The sequence below is a fragment of the Lissotriton vulgaris genome, chromosome 2_1, assembly GCF_964263255.1.
Source record: "Lissotriton vulgaris chromosome 2_1, aLisVul1.2, whole genome shotgun sequence".
NCBI classification, from domain to species: domain Eukaryota; kingdom Metazoa; phylum Chordata; class Amphibia; order Caudata; family Salamandridae; genus Lissotriton; species Lissotriton vulgaris.
Genome location: NC_141687.1, coordinates 2019778743 through 2019798369, shown reverse-complemented (window position 1 = coordinate 2019798369; position 19627 = coordinate 2019778743). Strand labels below are relative to the sequence as shown.

Below are 19627 nucleotides of genomic sequence, written 5' to 3'. Positions count from 1 at the left end.
CTTTTTTTAGAGATTCGATTGTATTCAGCGTGGGTTGTGTGAGCTGGGGATCTTTTTTGCGTTCAGCCCTGAGGAAAGCGTTTATTTGCCTTTCTAGTTGGCGCAGTTTCGGTGTATACCATTCCCCACCTCTTTTTCTTATAGGTTTGCGTCCTCTGTTTTTGGATTGGTGTTTCTTATTGATCTCCATTACGAAGTTTTCCCAGGTTTTGACTATGTCTCTCGATGTTTCAGATAGTTGGAGCAATTCGTGGCATGATGCCATTAAGATAGAGAGATTTCCTTTGTTCCAGTTTAGCCGTTTTAGGTTAAAGATTTGTGTATTCAAGGACAAAGGCACGGCCTTCTCTGACTTTGTGGGTTGAATGGTCAGGATGAGGGTCTGTGGAAAATGATCGCTTTCTACGCGTTCCTGAATCCGGAAATCGCTAATGTGGTGGAATAGGTCGGGGTCAGCCAGGGTGTAATCTAAGGTAGAGCCTGAGTTCTTTGAGACCCTCGTTAGTGCGGCTGGTCTGTCCAGGTGGCCTCTCCCATTTAGGGTGTACAGATGAAAAGCTTCCAGTTCAGAGGCAATCTTAAACTCAAAGCCCTCATCCAAAACCCCCTGCCCCCAGTACCCCCTTCTCCCATGCCAAGCGCTGCTCCTAGTGTAGAAGACGCAACTCTGGCAGAACAACACAGGTCCTGGTGTGGAGCCCATCGTGCTTTCACCATATGCGCCACAATTACATCAGATCTCAAACTAAGGGTGCCTAGAACGGCAGTCAGCGACTGTAGGCACCTGTTTGCATTTTATGTCCTCTGCAATCATGTAGGCTAAACTCCTGTGGGCAAAGGTTTATAAATAGCTATATATGTGTGCGTATGTATTATGCAAAACAAGTGATCCTGTGCTGTCAGTTTATCATGCCACCAGCATTTGTAAATGTCATCAGAACTCTAACGTGGCAGTGTAAGAATACAATAAACATTACCAGTTTATTTTTATATTTCATTTTTTTACAGGCCGTACACTTGAATGCCTTCTATTTGTGTTGGTTTTCAAAACACACAAATAAAAAGCATTGTCATTTACGATGCCAATAGCTTAAACTCTCACAAATCCGAGACCAATTGCATTGCAAATGCTTGTGTTTTGTTGGGCATGATGAGATATTTTGTAGGCATGAGGAGATTAAGTGATTTGTTCAGAATCACAGGGTGTTGAGCCAAAGCTGAAACTCGAACCTTGTATCCAGCATTTTCTTTTTCTTTTGCTTCCTGTGCTGATCCTTACACAAACATCACGTGCATTGAGCAATCTGTTTGTCATTTTCCATTCTGGGTCTGCCTAGACTATGAAACTTTGCCGGGCTGTGTTCCCCAGACTCTACACGTAGGCTCTGCAACTGCCCTGCAAGCTACAGTTTGTTGTCTGGGAGAGAGTAGGCAACTTTTCAATAAATAAGCCAACTCCTTAGAGGGTCAATGTGGTATGATCACAGCTGCAAATCTTCACCAGTTGGATTTCCCAGCTCTGCCTGTTAACATCTGTCCAGATCTCACTAGCAAGCAAAAAGGCTCAATGGGGCACAACAGTGCCTCTCCAACGGTATAACATTATTAAAGGTATCCAAATGGTGGACAGATGTCAAGCAATGGGGAAGAACCCATGGATTCATTTCCTTTGGCAAATAAAACAGGCTTTGGCAATGCAATCGGTTTCTCACAGGGGTAATGCGCCATCAGTTGCGCTGACAGGACGGGTCAGCGCAACTGATGGCGCAATACCCCCGTGGTTCAACTTAAATTGTTATCAATTTGTTCCTAAAACCATATAAATGAGTGTCGTGAACCACCAGGTTCACTGTACATATTTTCACGTTTGCACCTTTGCGCTGTTTTTCCCGCTGATGTCACATTGTCACTTGCGTCGCCACCCTTTGTGTCACGTACACAATCGAGCACCAAGTCCAATTCGGGTTGTTTACGCATTCTTTTGCCAACAATGCTGTCACAACTGTACTTTCTTTCATGTAAAAAACATTGGCACATTAAAAAAAATCCATTGAGAGTCTCATCTTTCTTTCGTGTAATGTTATTTACATACATGGCTAACTGTCCTACCTAATGATACCAGTTGACATACCTAAATACAGCATGCCTCGCGGAACAGCATATGCTCTGCCCAGCCTCGACCTAAAAAGTATTGCTGTGAGTCTCCCAACAGGTTGAGCTTAATACCCAGCTGTTACAGTAACCCAAAAAGCAGTTGGGTATTTTTTTTCCCAATATGCCTTCCGGGCATGCTCATTTATCGTTTTTGTGATAGACAGTATACACAGTCGTTACAATTGACGCTTGCTGCTCCACCTCTGCCTTTTATCGTGCTGTAAGAATACATCTCAGTATCACCCATTACCAACTTCAGAACAATGCCAATAAGTCTACTAAAGGATTTGCTTTCTTTATTTCCCGATCCGAGCTTCATTGGTAAAATAAAAAAATTAGCACAAAAGCATTTCTTTTTTAGGCCTTAGTAACACCGAGGACTCACATGGGGAGAAGCAACATGAAGAGTGCAGGTGGGGAATGAGGCATAACAGGGGTAAAGCAAAACGGAGTGTGGTGGGGGGCAGAAGCAGCACGGAAGGCACATGTGGGCATATAGTTTAATAGTGGTCTTGAATGTTAAACATGATGGAAGACACATTTGTAACCTTTGTGCAGATATGTGTATTACAACAAGTTTGGTACCCATTTAAAACAATTTACTGACTGACCCCAAACTTGCAGGCAAAGATGATAAAACTTAATAAATATTTTATATAATATGTGTCCTCTTTCAAGTAACTTGGGTACAGTGAACAATAGCTGCATATCTATTTCAAAAAGTTGAGCTGTGCTCCACTCACTGCAATATGTTAAAATAATATAATATATTAGGCGAACAGTGACACTCTAGCACAGTGTCTCCGTCTGCACAACGTCTTTTTCCCCGGGAGGGTTACATCTTATCTCAAAATAACTCTTGCGTGGGGTTGTTTTTACAACAATGTTTCATACTTTTAGTGAATTAATTTTTTATTTTTTTATGTTCTAACAACTATTCTTGTTCTCTCTTGATCATATATGAATACATTTGCTTCAACTCATATTCAATTCAAACAAAACCACGATGCATTTTACACCCTTGGTCCTTCATCAGGAGGTGATTTTCACTATTGAGCAAAAAGAAAAAAGTGTGAACATTGTATCTCCTTCAAAGAGATGCTTAAGGAGTAAATAACCATAATGTGTATCCCTATCCTACCCATGCTCATAGGTTCACATAGTCCAAGTACATCACCAAGAAGGAAGAACCTCAATGTATCAAAGGGTAGATGTTTATCTGTAATTCTCAAAATAGGTAGCTTCCACAATAATAAAGAAACATGTTTTCAAGCTTCTTAGTAGAAATGTCCTATAAAATAATTCAGGACCTTCTAAACAAAAATGATTCATATGGCCAGTGTTTGCCAAAAGATGTGGGTAATCCACCTTTGCAGTTATTCCGCACTATGTGAATCCAATAGTAACCAAGACCACAGAATGAAGCTCGTTTGTATGAAACAGTAGCCTGTGTAGGGTAAACCCTATCCATTCCAAACCAAAGTGCTCTTGTGCGCAAGACGTTTCCCGTGATGTCAACAAAGATTCAAATAGGAACGCTGTGCATGATAAAAGTTGGTGCGAAAATATTGAACAAAGCCTGTGTAAATCGTTAGTGTGCGCAGTTATCTAGTTATTCCCCAATCTTGGAAAGGTGCCAAAATTCGCTACGAACGCCCTTAAGGATTGTTGGTCTACTTGCCTAGTGCCCGCAAGTCGTGGCAAAGTCAAAAGGATAAAGTCAAAAGAAAAGATTCTGCGATGCGCTTCTCTCGGGTTAGTACATAAATATTAATTTTGAAACCACTTTTAAGTACCTATACTCACTTTTGCAGTGTAGTGGCCTGGTCGATGGAACTCATATTTTTGTCATGTGACGTAATGTTGGTATACTGAGAGTGTGTCAGGCGGCACCATTATTTTGTGTTTTGAAGTTTTAGAGGCAAGGTGGATTTATTTACCTTTAAGTGGATGAGTGCTTTCTGAGTGCCCTTGCATAAGAGCGGTCTCGTTCTGCCATGCCATGTGGGTGGAGCCGCTGCTTTCGGTCTTGGGTCAGGCTAATGCTCTTATATATGGTTTACCTCTGGCATTCTGCTGTTCACTCATTCTGATATAGTCACAATTATATGAGTTGTTGTCATTAGAGCGTGTACACAGTGCTGAGTTCATAATATAGCTGCTTCTATGTGCATTGCAAAAAGGTCCAGCAATAGCATTACTGGGGGAGTGAACTATCCACATTTTCCTAGGGTCAAAGGTTAATACAGAATTGATCACACGACGCACCGAGCATTCCTGCGCATGTGCAAACCGTGTCCTTCCTAAGCACCTAAAACTGTAAAACCTGTAAAACCAGAATAACGCGTACGTTACCCGGTTACTGGATTCCTTTGTTTTGAGAGTTTCATCTTAAGTGATCATTTGTAGAATTGTGCTTAGTCAGTCGAAGAAGAATGCAATTATTCACATATAACAGAGGTACAAACAACCGTGCTCGGCTGTTGCACAGACATGGCCTACATCTACTATGAAATGTCAAAAAATAGGTGCAAAGACAGCTAAACACCCCTTGCTAGAGTGTAGTAGTAAGTACCTTCATAACACAAGGATTTGTTTGGGGGTTGTTCGCTAGTATACCATTATTAATAACTTATTTTAAAGGCAGCACATAAACCAACTGTTTAAAGGGTTTTAAAGTTATTGATTTGATAGCTTTCCCATCGACTTTGGAAAGATGAGATAGTAGTTGTCCTTACAAGGATTAAAAATGGTGTCAAACCCAAAGGTTTCACACGGATCTCTGCGGTAGGTGCATTAACCTGCTGAAATAGTTCACAAAATCTGTCAATTGCCTATGCGGCATTAGTATATCAGTTCATACCTGTTTGCCACATCTGGTACATATTCAGAGGGTAATGTGCTACTACCTGGCTCTGCACAGAGGGAGGTGGTGCATGCAAGGTTTCCTGGCCGCCCCTCTCAGGGGGCAGAATGTTGCATCTACTAGTGGCCAGGGCTAGACTGGAAACTAAGCAATCCTTCCTTTAAGGCGTAGCCATTATAAGGAACAGCCGAGTGACACGTTAAGACTAACGTGACTACAAAGATGTTTAAAGATTAATAGTGGAAAGAGCTTATATAGAACGACTAAGACAAGAGCACTAATGATTACGTTTCAAGCTCTTTATAAAGCCTGACTTCAATCGCCTCTCATGGCCCTAAAGCCCTCCTCATCCAGCATAATGGTAGTGCAGTCTGCGCAACAGACAGCCTGCATCCGACCGAGGCCCAGGACGCTGAGAAAAAAACCACCAATGAACACAACTATACACAATCACACACACACACACAACCAAACACACAACCACACACAACCACACACACAACCACAACCACTCACACAACCAGGCACACAACCACACCCACACCCAACCACACAGCCACAACATAAAAAACACAAACACAACCACACACAATCACACACACATACAACCACACATACACACAATCACACACACAACCACAACCACACACAACCACAAACACAACCACACACACACAACCACACACACCACCACACACACAAACACCCACATACACAAACACCTACACAATCACACACACAACCACACACCCACAACCACACACAACCACAACCACACACAACCACACACACAACCACACACAACCACAACCACACACAACCACACACACAACCACACACACACAACCACACACACCCACAACCACACCCACACCCACACACAACCACACACGACCACACATACAACCACACACAACCACACCCACCACCACACACACACAACCACAACCACACCCACACAACCACCCACATAACCACAATCACAACCACACACAATCACACACACACAACCAAACACACACAACCACACACACACAACCACACACACACAACCACAAAGGCACACACAACCACACACACAACCACACACACACAACCACACACACACATACAGCCACACATTCAACCACAACCACACACACAACCACAACCACACACACAACCACACACACACACACACAACCACTAACACACAACCACACACACACACAACCACACACACTAGCACAACCACACACAACCACAACCACACACACACATACCCACAACCACACACACAACCACATACACAACCACGCACACACTCAACCACTCACACACACAACCACAACCACACACACAACCACACAACCACTCACACACACAACCACACTAACACAACCACCCACACAAACACCCACACCCGCACACACAATCACACACATAACCACACCCACACAAACAAACACACAACCACACACACAACCACACACATATACACAACCACACACACAACTGCACCCACAACCACACCCACAACTACACCCACAACCACAACCATACACAACCACACACACAACCACACACACACAAGCACAACTACACAGACACAACCACAACCACACCCGCAACTACACCCACAACCACTCGCACACAACCACACACACAACCACACTACCATACACACAACCACACACAACCATACACACACAACCACACACATACACACAGCCACACACACAAAAGCACACCCACAACCACACCCACACCCACACACACAACCACACACACTACCACACACACAACCACAACTACACAGACACGACCACACACACAACCACACACACAATCACAACCATAACCACACCCACAACCACATACCCAACTACACCCACAACCACACACACAACCACACACAACCACACACACACACTCACACAACCACACACACAATCACAACCATAACCACACCCACAACCACGCACCCAACCACACCCACAACCACACACACAACCACACACACTCACACAACCACACACAGACACAACCACAACCACCCACAAACACACACAACCACACACACAACCGCAACAAACATTTTGATGAAAAATTGACTCTTTTAAAAATTCTGATTCCACCAGAATCCGAGTCCTCCACAACACCATGTTTTTTTGGCTGTCAGCTGTGAAAAGGAGACCAATATTGCCCCTATTTTTATTATTCTGTATCCCCGGCTCAATTCTGGGGTGCTTTTTTAACTTGTCTCTAGTTCATTGCGAATCTTACCGTTACTAATTCAAATTGTGTTCGCTTTGGCTTATTTGCAATGAAAAATGTATCTCTATAAGTTGCTGTAACAAGCTGCAAGTCCGCTATGGAAGACCATAAAGTGGAGTATTCAGGATTTTGAATAGTTTCTTGTTTTAAGATGTTACTCTCTCCTGCACACGCCACTCCTGTACTAAGGTTACGAGTGACCTGGCATCCGCCTTTCAGAGGTTCTTGCATCCACCCAAGTCTGGCCTGACACTGGTGCATCCCAGCCTGGCACACACCTGGTGATGATCTATGCACCTCCTTCTAGATCCCAGCTCACTACTGTTTGCAGTCTGTCACACACCCCTCACCTCCCTGGCACTCACCCTTCACCCCTCAGGCCTGGCAGTCACTCCTCGCGCCTGGCACTCACCCTTCTCCCTCTCTGGCACTCAACATCGACTCTGCGTGACACTCAATTGTCAACTCCCTGACACTCCCTCCTGGCATTCACTACTCACACCCTTGGCACTCACCCTTCACCTCCATGGTACAAGCCCTTCATGCCCCTGGCCTGGCAGCTACCCTTCACCCCTTTCACTCAGCCTTCCCCTCCCTGGCACTCACACTTGACCCTCCTGACTCTTACGTCTCACCTCCATGGCACTCAACCTTTATCTCCCTGGCACTCACTCTTCATCCCCCTGACCTGGCACTCAATCTTCATCTCTGTGGCACTAGCCCTTCACCCCCCTAGCCTGCCAGCTACCCCTCACCCCAGGCACTCATACTTCCCCCTTCTCTGAACCCACCCTTCCCCTCCGTGGCACTCATCCATGACCCTCCTGACTCTTACGTCTCATCTTCCTGCGACTCACTCCTCACCTCTCTGGCACTCACCCTTCACCCCCATAGCCTGACAGTCACCCTCGTCCCTCTTGGCATTCACTCCTCACCTCCCTGCCACTCACCCTTGACCCTCCTGGCACTAGCCCGGTTTCCCCCAAGAACAAAAAATAACAAACATTGGCATAGCCAATAGGTCTCGCCTTTGGGACCTTATAAGTGTTTAGCCACGCAACAGTTGATGTTGTTGCACCAAGAATATGGTGCTGCATAACTAAATACTTAGAAGGTCCCAAAAGCGAGACCTATAGGCTATGCCAATGCTTGTTTGAGAATTCTGTGCGATTTAGTTAAATAGGTCTAGAATTTGCACCAAATTAAAAAAAAAAACATTTGTACGGTGGTCCTCCAGATGCAACTACAGAGCCACTACCACTGACAGCATCTTAACTGCCACTGTGTCACGTGTAATGGTTACCCCTAGGCGGAACTGTAGGTGCAGCACATTTAGGCCAAGGCCGCGCATTCCATTGAAACTCAGTTTACAGGTAGACGATGTAGATTATTTACCTTATATATCCAATTTACTCTCCCCGATGCCCCTACTGTATTGGTGTAGTTCAGAAGTCCAATATTCCCTTCGGTTGCAGCATAAAATTCAGTGATTCTAATGTCGCCAAAGCGCTTCAGGAACTCCTTCCACACGTCAGGGCGCAGCCCATTGCCAACCGCCAGTCTAACACAGTGCTCACGGTCGTTGTCTTTCTGGAAAAAGAGCAAAAGAATAACGATATAAACAACATTTCTTTTGAAGTTCAATGCCGTTCAGTACACGAGGTTACCAAGATGGGTCAGGCTTAGTTTGCATCTTTCTTCCACTCGCCTTGCAGAGTGCTATGCCTGTCCTTCAGCGTGAGTCAGCAGTATGGTTAGTGATGTTAATACTTCAGGCTAAAAGCAGAGAAGTCCCTTTATTTGACCGCGCATGATATTTATTGGTGTGTGTGTGTGTGTTTGTCCATGTCTTAAAGAAACGTGTGTATGCGTCCTATCACTTCTGTATGTGAAATCAGAGCCATTTCTAATGATGTCATTCTGCAGGTGCAGGGTTTTCTGATAATTATGGATTTATCACATTCAACACATACTCCTCTACCTGCTTCATAACTTTTAGACTCTAACAAAAAGAAATTCAGGTTCAAAAGGATGAATTACTAAAACAAAAAATACCCCCAAACACATTATATGGCACCCTGCAGTGGGAGAAGGTCCTTACCCAAGGTTAACTTGTCACCTTTCAGTTGCTGAATGCATTACTCGATTTTAATGAGGTCAAACTCTCGCCCAAACAATATTCAAGTGTGCTAAAATAAATGTACTGCAACATTTCAGATCATTTGAATTTCTTGCTGCATAATTTATTAAGCCCTACCACATAATATTTGGGTCCCACATTGCCTCATAATTCCAGTTCTCTATCTGCCATACGCCCACAAAGGCTAAGCCGCCATTGCGCAGAGATACGAAGACATAGAGATGACGCCATAAGAGTTTCAATTATGAGGTTGTTGATCACATCAGATATGTTCATTGATTATCTTTTGCAGTGTCATATCGGGTGCTTGCTAGACTGCCACACTGGCAGTATCGTGCATATATGTCGAATTTTTACAATATTGTCTCGTTTTCACAGTGGTTATTGTGCACACTTTCCCACAGCTGTACTACTGTGGAGTACTCTATATAGTTGTTCACCATTTACTAGAGTGCAATTATGTACAGTGTTGCTAGATGGCGGAAGGACTACACTCCCGAAGCCAAATTCCTATACAAGGAGTCTGTAGCAAAATACAAACATCTTATTTTTGATGCAAAAAAAAAGTATTACTGCAACAAAATTGAAACTGCACAAAACTCGAATAAATCCCTATATGAGACCACCAAACAATTAGCAGGTCTCTCTGTTGATCTCACACCTCCCCCGTCCCAAACTCTCTGTGACGCTTTGTCAAAGTTCTTCTTCAGTAAAGTTGACGACATTTACCGGGTCTTCGCCAATAATGTAACCCTTTCCCACAGGCCATCAACTCAACTTGAAGGACCAATCCTCCCTCAGTTCAGAGAGGTGACGTGTCCGCAGGTGCTAAACATTATATCCTCCATTAAATCCGGCTCGGCCCTTGACCCTTGTCCTCTGAAGGTCCTGCTACCAATCATGGATGCAGTTCTACCGACTATAACCAATATCTGCAATTCCATGTTTAGCACTGGTATCTATCCCGAGACACTAAAGAAAACTCTAATAAAACTGCTTCTCAAAAAACCTACCCTTGATAAAGAAGAACTCAAAAGTTACCGCCCCATCGCTAGTCTCCCACTATTAGCGAAAATAGTGGAAAAAATCATGAATGCCCAACTCTCCTCCTTTATCGAGGAAAACAACTGCCTTGATGAATCGCAGTTTGGCTTCCGTCGTTTCCACGGAACTGAGACGGCCTTAGTCAAAGCGGCGGACGACATCAGATAAATCCGGGATGCGGGAGGCACCGCTGTCCTGATATTACTGGATCTATCTGCGGCCTTCGACACGGTCGACCATACCACCTAGGTCGAGCGTGTCGAGAGCATAGGCATTCAAGGCAATGCTAAAAATGTTCTTGCTTCCTTCCTGGCTAACAGGACCCAGGTCGTCACTGTAGGACCTTTTGAATCCTCCCCCCTGTCACTACCATGTGGAGTCCCCCAAGGCTCATCCCTCAGTCCGACACTATTTAACATCTATGTGTCGGACCTTGCCAATGCCATCAGGGCACACGGGATGAGCCTCACGTCATACGCTGATGACACTCAACTGGTCCTTGCGTCAAAAATGACGGGCCTCAGAAAGCCAACTTGTTCAACCAGGGCATGTTGGCAATCGGGAACTGGATGACACACAATTCCTTGAAGTTTACACTCCGACAAAAATGGAGGTTGTAATTTTTGGCAATCTCTCCCCGGAGTGGTCCCCCCTTTGGTGGCCTTCACCTATGGGCCAGCCCCCAGACCCGGTTGACAAGGTGAGGAACCTGGGAGTCATGTTCGACAACCGTCTGAACTTCCTACCACATGCCAACCAGATATCCTCCTCAGCCTTTCATAAACTAAGGCTCATCAAAAAAATTCTGCCCTTTCTACCTGAAAACACCGCTAAAACTTTGGTAAGCTCCCTGGTGCTCTCCACCCTAGACTATTGTAACGCTCTGTTTCTAGGTGCCCAGGAGAGAGTGTTATCGAAAATGCATGCTATCCAGAACGCGGCCGCCAGGCTCCTAGGGCGAATCCCCAAATACCAACCGGTTTCACCCACCATAAGACAACTTCACTGGCTCCCGGTGAAGAAGAGGATTGAGTTCAAATCCCTGTGCTTGGTATACAAGGCTTTACACAATGCCGGACCAGTGTTCTTCATAAGAAATCTAAACCCCCTACTGTCCGTCCAGAACACTGCGCTCCTCCAGTTCCTTGGAACTGGTGATCCCCCGAACTAAATCTGTCAATTGGGGTGATAGAAGATTCCTTGTGGCCGCTCCAAAATTATGGAACACATTGCCTCATTCAATCAAGACCAGTACTTCCCTTTGGTCTTTCCGCAAAAACCTTAAAACCTGGCTTTTTAATCAATGAACTCTCAGTCCCCTTGTTTGCTAAACATTGCAGTTACTTAGCGCCGAGATGCCCACGGGCCTTCGTTTCGCGCTTTACAAATGTTTTTATAAATAAATATAAATAAAAATAAATATAAATCTCACCTAGCCCAGTAATGCACATATTTTCCAGTCTGCACAATTGTGCAGTAATGCTGGTAAGGGCCTGATTCCGAGTTGCACACTACTTGCTGGTGGTAAATTAGCATGCACATTTATGTTACTGTGCGTTAACAGCATGTCAGTACCATGCAATTGTGACTTTATCACCATGGACTACGGAATCTGCATGATGAACAAGATTCGCCAGTCGTAAAACTACACAGAATTTCCAAAATCCATGAGGTTGGAGTCATATATTTACTACCTGCTATTAGAAGATAGTAAATGCATGTGGTCTTCTGTGTGGGGTGGGGGCGGAGCAAGCATGTGTGTAGAATAAGCATGCCTGCCAATTCACGCGGTGTCACCATGTGACACACGATATGTTTAGCGATTGAAGGCCACCAGATTTAAATAGGCGATTGTTCTTAAGTGTTCTTGATTAGCAAAGTACGATGACAGAGAAAACAAACGTTGCGGACCCTGGATCCGATGCGAACTCGGGATAGAGTTCAAGTGTACCTTGCGATGAGTGTCCGAGGCGTTTTAGGCGCGGCTACTGGTGATGGCGGACCCTGGACGAGGCCAACGGTTCTCCAAAAGGATCTATCCGGCTCGGAGCCCCCTCGAGGTGCGAGGCGGGTGAGCGGGACGGTGTAGAGGGTTGTGGCGATCCGGGGTCTGATGCAGCTCACGGGGCGAGGCACCGTTCAGGCCTGCGGGGCGTACAACTTCTTAGCACACCAGGTCGTACCTGTGGATCTGTGTGAGGCGTCGCGTTCTCGGGCTGACGGGTGCAGCACCGGGCCTTTGGTACCACAGTACGAAAGGCCTTTCTTGAGGGGCGGCACGGCCTTGGTATGCAGGAGGGCAAAGCGAGACAGTCGGGCACGTTACGACGCACGGACCGTCCGAGGCTATCAGATGCGCTCTGTGCAGATTCCGGCAGGAGAAGATGAGAGGCGCACAGCGTGCTCCGTAACAGACGAGGTGACAGGAGAGCGGGCGGCCCGGCTCTGAAGCGGAGAGCGACTCAAACTTGAGCGGGGCTCTCTGCGGCGGGGCGGCCAGGCTCCGAGCTGTCACGACCTTGGAGGGCGAAGGCACCCGGGTCACAACTCTGGCGAGGGAATAAGAACTAATGGCCCAACAGCAAACGAGCACAGGCAGATTAGAACCCAATGGTCCTGGGGTTCCGTTCAGGGGGCAAGCTCGTGATCAAGCCCTTGGAGATAGTTTCAGGCACAAGTCTTCAAAGTCCTTTCTGGTCTTTTCCTCTCCGTCCTCAGCAAGGCACCACTGCAGGTTTCCTTTCCTCAGCTTCTCTTAGTCCTTCTAGTCAGGCAGAGTTTCCTTGTGGTCAAAACTGGATCTAATTTCTTAGGAGCAGGGCTCCTACCTTTATACTCGGTTTCTTTTGTCTTGGCAGGCCAGGGGGCCTGAGCCTGGTTCAACCCGGTTTTGGAGTACTCTGTTGACAGGAAGCTGCCGTCTTCTTTCAGGGTGCAGGTCAGGGACATCAGACGCTCCGCAGGAGGGGGAGCCAGCATTGTGGTGGTGGAGCACAACCCTATTCAGAGTCCAGGACTACTCTGCCCACCCATCCTGATGTAAGTGCCCCATTCACCACCTGGTAAACCCGACTGTCCCCGGGAATTCCCCAGCCCTGTCACTCACACAAACCCAGACAACAGATACACATCCTGGCAGAGGCGGGCTGAAATAGTCAGGCGAGCAAATGCTAACTTTCTAAAAGTAGCATTTGCAAACACAGGATATTAAAATAAACCTTGCTAAAGGAAGTGTTTTATTATTCTGAGTTCAGGCATACCAAACTCGACATGCCACCGTGTTCCCTGAGCCGGCCGGGACTATAGCGTGTAATAGTTTCAGCCGCTCACCTTGGCCTAAGAGAACAGGCAGCCCTTCAATAGTGAAGAACGAAAAAGGGCGGTAATTCACTACTAGGACATGCCACACACATCAGGGCTTGTCCTACCTTACGCTTACAATGCACCCGGCCCGTAGGCCGACCATAGGGGTGACTGATATGAAGGTTAGGGAAGGTTTGGGGACTGGCAAGTGTGTGCACTGGCGCAGTCAGAGTGACAGTACCAGACCGTACGCAGGGTCTGCGATGGCGGACCCGAGACATCTTTTACGAGGAAGCTTCGGTGGGTGGCGCAACCAGCGCTGCAGGCCCACTAGCGGCATTTGTATCTACAAGTCCGGGCACTCCTGATGCACGTTACTGGGGACTGACAGTAAACCAAATAAGCCAATCATGGAAATCAATTACGGATACACTTTATATAGGGAGCACTTGCACTGCGGCACAGATTGGCCGTGGCGTAGTGCCCTGAGCATCGAACACCAGCAAAAACATCTGAGGCACATCAGCAAAAAGTGGAAGGGAGACTCACGTCAAGGTGCCAGGTCTAACACGTGTCCCCTCCAGCTGAAATGGGAGGAGAACTACCCTTCCCTAGGGAGTTCCTCATCACTAAGGCGGAAAAACCTGGACAGACCGCCAGCATTGGCGTGGTCTATGCCAGGGCGGTGTTCCACCGTAAAGTCCATACCCTGTAGGGAGATGGACCACCTCAACAGTTTCGGGTTCTCACCCCTCATCTGCATCAACCATCTGAGGGGCCTGTGGTCTGTCTGACCTCGGAAGTGAGACGCAAACAAGTAGGGCCTTAGCTTCTTCAAGGCCCAGACCACAGCAAAAGCTTCTCTCTCAATCGCACTCCACCTTCGTTCCCGTGGAAATAACCTCCGACTGATGAAGGCTACAGGTTGGTCCCAGCCCTCCTCAATCATCTGTGAAAGAACAGCCCCTACCCCATGCTCTGAAGCGTCTGTCTGTACTAGGAACTCTTTGGAGAAATCAGGAGCACGGGCACCGTGCACATGGCCGCTTTCAGGGTGTCAAATGCTTCCTGACAGGCGTCAGTCCAGATCACTTTCCGGGGCTGCTTCTTCGAAGTCAGCTCTGTCAAGGGGGTAACGATGCTGCCATACCCCTTGACAAATCTCCTTTAGTACCCAGTGAGTCCGAGGAAGGCCCTCACCTCCGTTTGGGTCTTGGGGGGTTCCCAATTCAGGATGGTCTCAATCTTGGGCTGAAGGGGCGCCACCTGGCTGCTCCCAACTTGGTGTCCCGAGTACACCACGGAACCCTGCCCAATCTGACATTTGCTTGCCTTGATCGTGAGGCCTGCCTTGCGCAGTGACGACAACACTCCATTTAGGTGTCGCAAGTGTTCTTCCCATGTACGGCTGAACACTGCAATGTCGTCCAGGTAGGTGGCACTGAACGCGTCCAGTCCAACCAACAACCGGTTGACCAACCTCTGGAAGGTGGCAGGGGCGTTCTTCATTCCAAATGGCATAACCCGGAACTGGAAATGCCCATCTGGGGTTGAGAACGCTGACCTCTCTTTGGCCCCGTCAGTTAAGGCGATCTGCCAGTACCCAGACGTTAAGTCAAACGTGCTGAGATACCGGGCAGCCCCCAACCGATCGATGAGCTCATCAGCTCTGGGGATGGGATGCGCGTCAGTATTCGTGACCGAATTGAGTCCTCGATAGTCCACACAGAGCCGGAGTTCGGGTGTGGCACCCGGCGCTGCAGCCTTTGGGACCAAGACCACTGGGCTGGCCCAAGGACTGCTGCGGGACTCAATCACCCCGAGAGCAAACATCTTCGAGAGTTCCTCCTTGATGCAGGCTCTTACCCTGTGAGTCACGCGGTAAGACTTGTGCTTCACCGGCAAACTCTCTCCCGTGTCCACATCATGGACGCACCAATCTGTGACACCGGGAACCAGGGAGAACAAGTCAGGGAACTGCCCCAGCAGCTGACGGAAGTCACTCTGTTGCTCAGGGGTCAGGGAGGGTGAGAGGTTGACTCCGTCCACTGACCCATCACGCTCGGAGCCTACCAAGAGGTCCGGAAGAGGTTCGGTCTCCTCCTCTATTCCGTCATCGGTTGCAAAGAGCATGCCCACTTCGGACCTCTTCAAGTGGGGCTTAAGGAGGTTGACATGTAGAACCCTTAAAGGGTTCCTGGGAGTTTGCAAGTTCACCAGGTAGGTGACAGGACTCTTGCGCTCCACAACCTCAAATGGACCCGTCCACTTATCCTGAAGTGCACAAGGCTCCACTGGGGCCAAGACCCACACCTTTGGTCCAGGTTGAAGCTCTACCAGAGTGGCATTCTGGTCAAACCACCGCTTCATCTCTTCCTGGCTGGCTTCCAGATTTGCCTCAGCAAGTTGCCTGAATCGCCTGGTCTGGTTTCGAAAGGCCAGCATATAACTGTATACATTCAGGGGAGGTTTCCTGGGAGATTGCTCCCAGCCTTCCCTAACCAGACTCAGAGGTCATCGGACCAGGTGACCGTACAAAAGTTCGAAGGGACTGAACCCGAGGGACTTCTGCGGCACCTCTCGGTAGGCAAAGAGCAGGCATGGTAAGAAGACGTCCCACTTACGCCTCATCGGTCCTTCTAGGCCCATGATCATACCTTTTAGGGTTCGGTTGAATCTCTCAACCAACCCGTTTCCTTGGGGGTGGTAAGGGGTGGTGAACTTGTAGGTTACACCACACTCTTGCCAAAGGGATTTCATATATTTCGATATGAAATTGGTACCCCGGTCAGACACCACCTCTAGAGGGAATCTTACTCAGGATAAAATTCCCATCAGTGCTCGTCCTACCACGGGGGCCGTCACTGTCCTCAGAGGGATGGCTTCCTGGTACCGGGTGGCATGGTCCACCAAGACCAGGATGAACCTGTTGCCCATGGCTGTCTTGGGGTCCAGAGGCCCCACAATGTCAATTCCCACTCGCTGGAATGGGGTACTGACGATGGGGAATGGCTGGGGGGGAGCCTTGTTCTTCCCTCCACACTTACCACTTGCCTGGCAAGTTTGGCAAGTCCTACAGTGCGCATATGAGCTTCTGTGCATTTGGGGCCAATAGAAGTGGGTGACAAGCCTGTCGTAGGTCTTGTCCATCCCCAAATGTCCTGCTAACGGTACATCATGAGCCAGCCCCAGGAGGAAGGCTCTGAACTTCTGGGGTACCACCAGAACACTGGCTGACCCAGATTCAGCAGCCTTAGGCTCTGAATACAGGAGATCGCTCTACCAGTAGACTAAGTGTTTTCCGGACTGAACACCATTGGCCTGGTCTGCAGCCTGCTGCCGCATACCCACGAGTGAAGGGCACTCTCTCTGCTCCTTGCAGAATTCCTCCCTGGAGGGACCTCCTTCTTGCTGCCAATGGGTCAGCTCAGGCAGGTCTTCCAGTTTGGCAATCTGTTCCTCAGTAGGCTCCAGGGCATCCCCCTCGAGGTCTGCCTCCTCCTGGGCCGTGGGAACAGCGGGGGCCGGCTGTCCAGCCCCCTGTGTCTTCTCTCTAAGGCCGGTTCCTGGGCCTCTCCCTCAGGCTCCAGGACTTCTTCAACACCTCTACTGGCTGCCATGGACCGGGTAGTCACGCATGCCCAGTCGGGTAGACCCACCATCCGCAGATGGGTCGTTTTCTCCACCTTTCCCCAAGGGGAGTTCTCCAAATCGTTCCCTAGCAGACAATCTACAGGCATGGAGGTCCTCACAGCGACTTGCAGAGTACCAGAGACCCCCCCACTCAAAGGGAACCTGAGCCATCGGACACTGGCTCTCAGAATTGTCAGCATTGACAACCCTACAGTAGGCGTGCGGTACCACCTGCTCCTGAGACACCAAGTGCTGCAGGACGGCAGTCACACTGGCTCCTGTGTCTCAAAGAGCCTCCGCCTTCCTAATGTTGATGGTCACTACCTGCCCATATTTTTTAGTGTAACTGGGGAGGTAGTTCTTGGGGACCATCTCACTGTCTCCTAACGAGACTAAGGTCATCTGTACGGGATCCCCACCCCCTGGGACTGTTACTTCCTCCCCAAAATTAACGCTAGCTATTTGCCGGGGTGGAGCACCAGTGGGTGCGGGTTTTACAAATAAGCGACACTTAGGATCAGTGGCAATGTGACCCTGGTCGCCGCACCTAAAACAGGCGATGGGCCCTCTTTGAACAGGTTTACCTGTCGGGGCCCGTTCTGCTTCGGGGTTGGAGGAGGCTGAGAACCTTTCCCTTGGTTCCTTTGGGAATTACTTTGGGGGCCTCTTTGGAACCCTTTCTGTTTTCCCCTGTCCCCCCCACTCTTCTGCTGGGGACCCTGCCCACCTTTGGCTGAGTCTCCCACTGGACCCTTGTGGATCCTGGTGCTGAGTCAGTGGTCTGCTTTCCTCAGCAAGCTTCCTCGGGTTGGACAACAAGGACTTTATAGTTGACTGTGTGAGACTTATTCTTACTAACAACGTCTTCCTCTTCAAAAATGACTACTACAAACAGCTCAAAGGGACCAGCATGGGGGCCACCTGTGCCCCAAGTCTGGCCTGCCTATATGTGGGCAGGTTTGAAGACATACACATCAACAATGAATTGGCCCCTTTCTTCGAAAATGTAGCGGGCTGGTACCGCTACATAGACGACATTTTCTTCATATGGGACGGGCCAATTGAACTCCTGGAGGAATTTCTCCTGTGGATTAACTTAGGAGATCCCAATCTAAAATTTACCTCAACTTACAGTACCACCAGGGTTGAATTCCTTGATATATGCATAAAGAACTGTGATGGAGTCTTGGCAGTAGAATTATATACCAAGCCAATGGCGAAGAATACATTGTTGGAATTTTCTAGTTTCCATCCAAAATCCCAAAGGGAAAGTATTCCCTTCAGTCAGTTTCTCCGCCTTCGGAGAAACTGTTCTGATCTGAATGACTATTACAAACATGCTGAAGTCCTTAAACTCAAACTGAAAGATAGGGGATACCCCCAAAAACTTCTTTCAAATTCTATGAAAAGGGCACGTTTCTTTGACCGGGATGCTTTGATTCACAATACCCCTAAGGAAAAGACGCCCCTTAATAAGGTTGTATTTGTTAGCAAATTTTCAAACATGAGTAACCAAATAAAAAACATTGTGAATAGGCATTGGCACATTCTGAATCACGAAGAAGATGTAGTATTAGAAAAGCCCTTATTCGCATTCAAAAAGAACAGCAACCTTCGTGATCTATTGGTTCATACCTACAAAGATGAATCAGTTGAGAAACAAAGAACTATTGATGGCACAAAGGTTATTGCTACAACGAAATGTGGGAACTGTAATATGTGCAATCAATGTATTGTGGGACCAGATATTGTCTGTAATTCGAGAAAAATAACATGTAAGACCCACAATAACTGTAGAAGTAGAAAACGTCATCTATTTACTGCAGTGCCCATGTGGCCTATCTTATGTTGGAGAAACAGGGAGAGAAGTACGAACAAGACTTCAGGAACACAGATCAGCCGTGAGAATGGAAAAAATCACTGCTCCAATTGTGGCCCATTTTTTAGAAAAGGGCAATAAGGATTCAGAATTTGGCTGGTTTATATTGGAAAAAATTAAAATTGGTAAAAGAGGTGGCAATATGGTCGCAAGGAGAAAGGAGAGGGAGCAATGGTACATCTCTTTTCTGGACACTGTTAAGAAGGGTCTTAATTCAAGAGAAGAATGGGAGCGGATTATTGGAGCTACATAGGACAATCATTGACTCCTAGGTGTCCCTATTGGCTGTATAATACGCTCAGACCATCAGCACTTAGACATATCGGATGTATGCAGAACATGGTGTCCCCTA

At 47.6% G+C, this 19627-nt stretch overlaps 1 protein-coding gene across 1 annotated transcript in view; it reads right to left on the bottom strand.

The window, feature by feature from the left end:
- Nucleotides 1–19627, bottom strand: part of SLC27A2 (solute carrier family 27 member 2) — a 319902-nt gene that overhangs the window by 152625 nt on the left and 147650 nt on the right. Inside the window, exon 5 of the mRNA XM_086958245.1 lies at nucleotides 8672–8866. Within this exon, the coding sequence (XP_086814371.1) occupies nucleotides 8672–8866 (195 nt within the window). The remainder of the gene's footprint in view (nucleotides 1–8671; nucleotides 8867–19627) is intronic.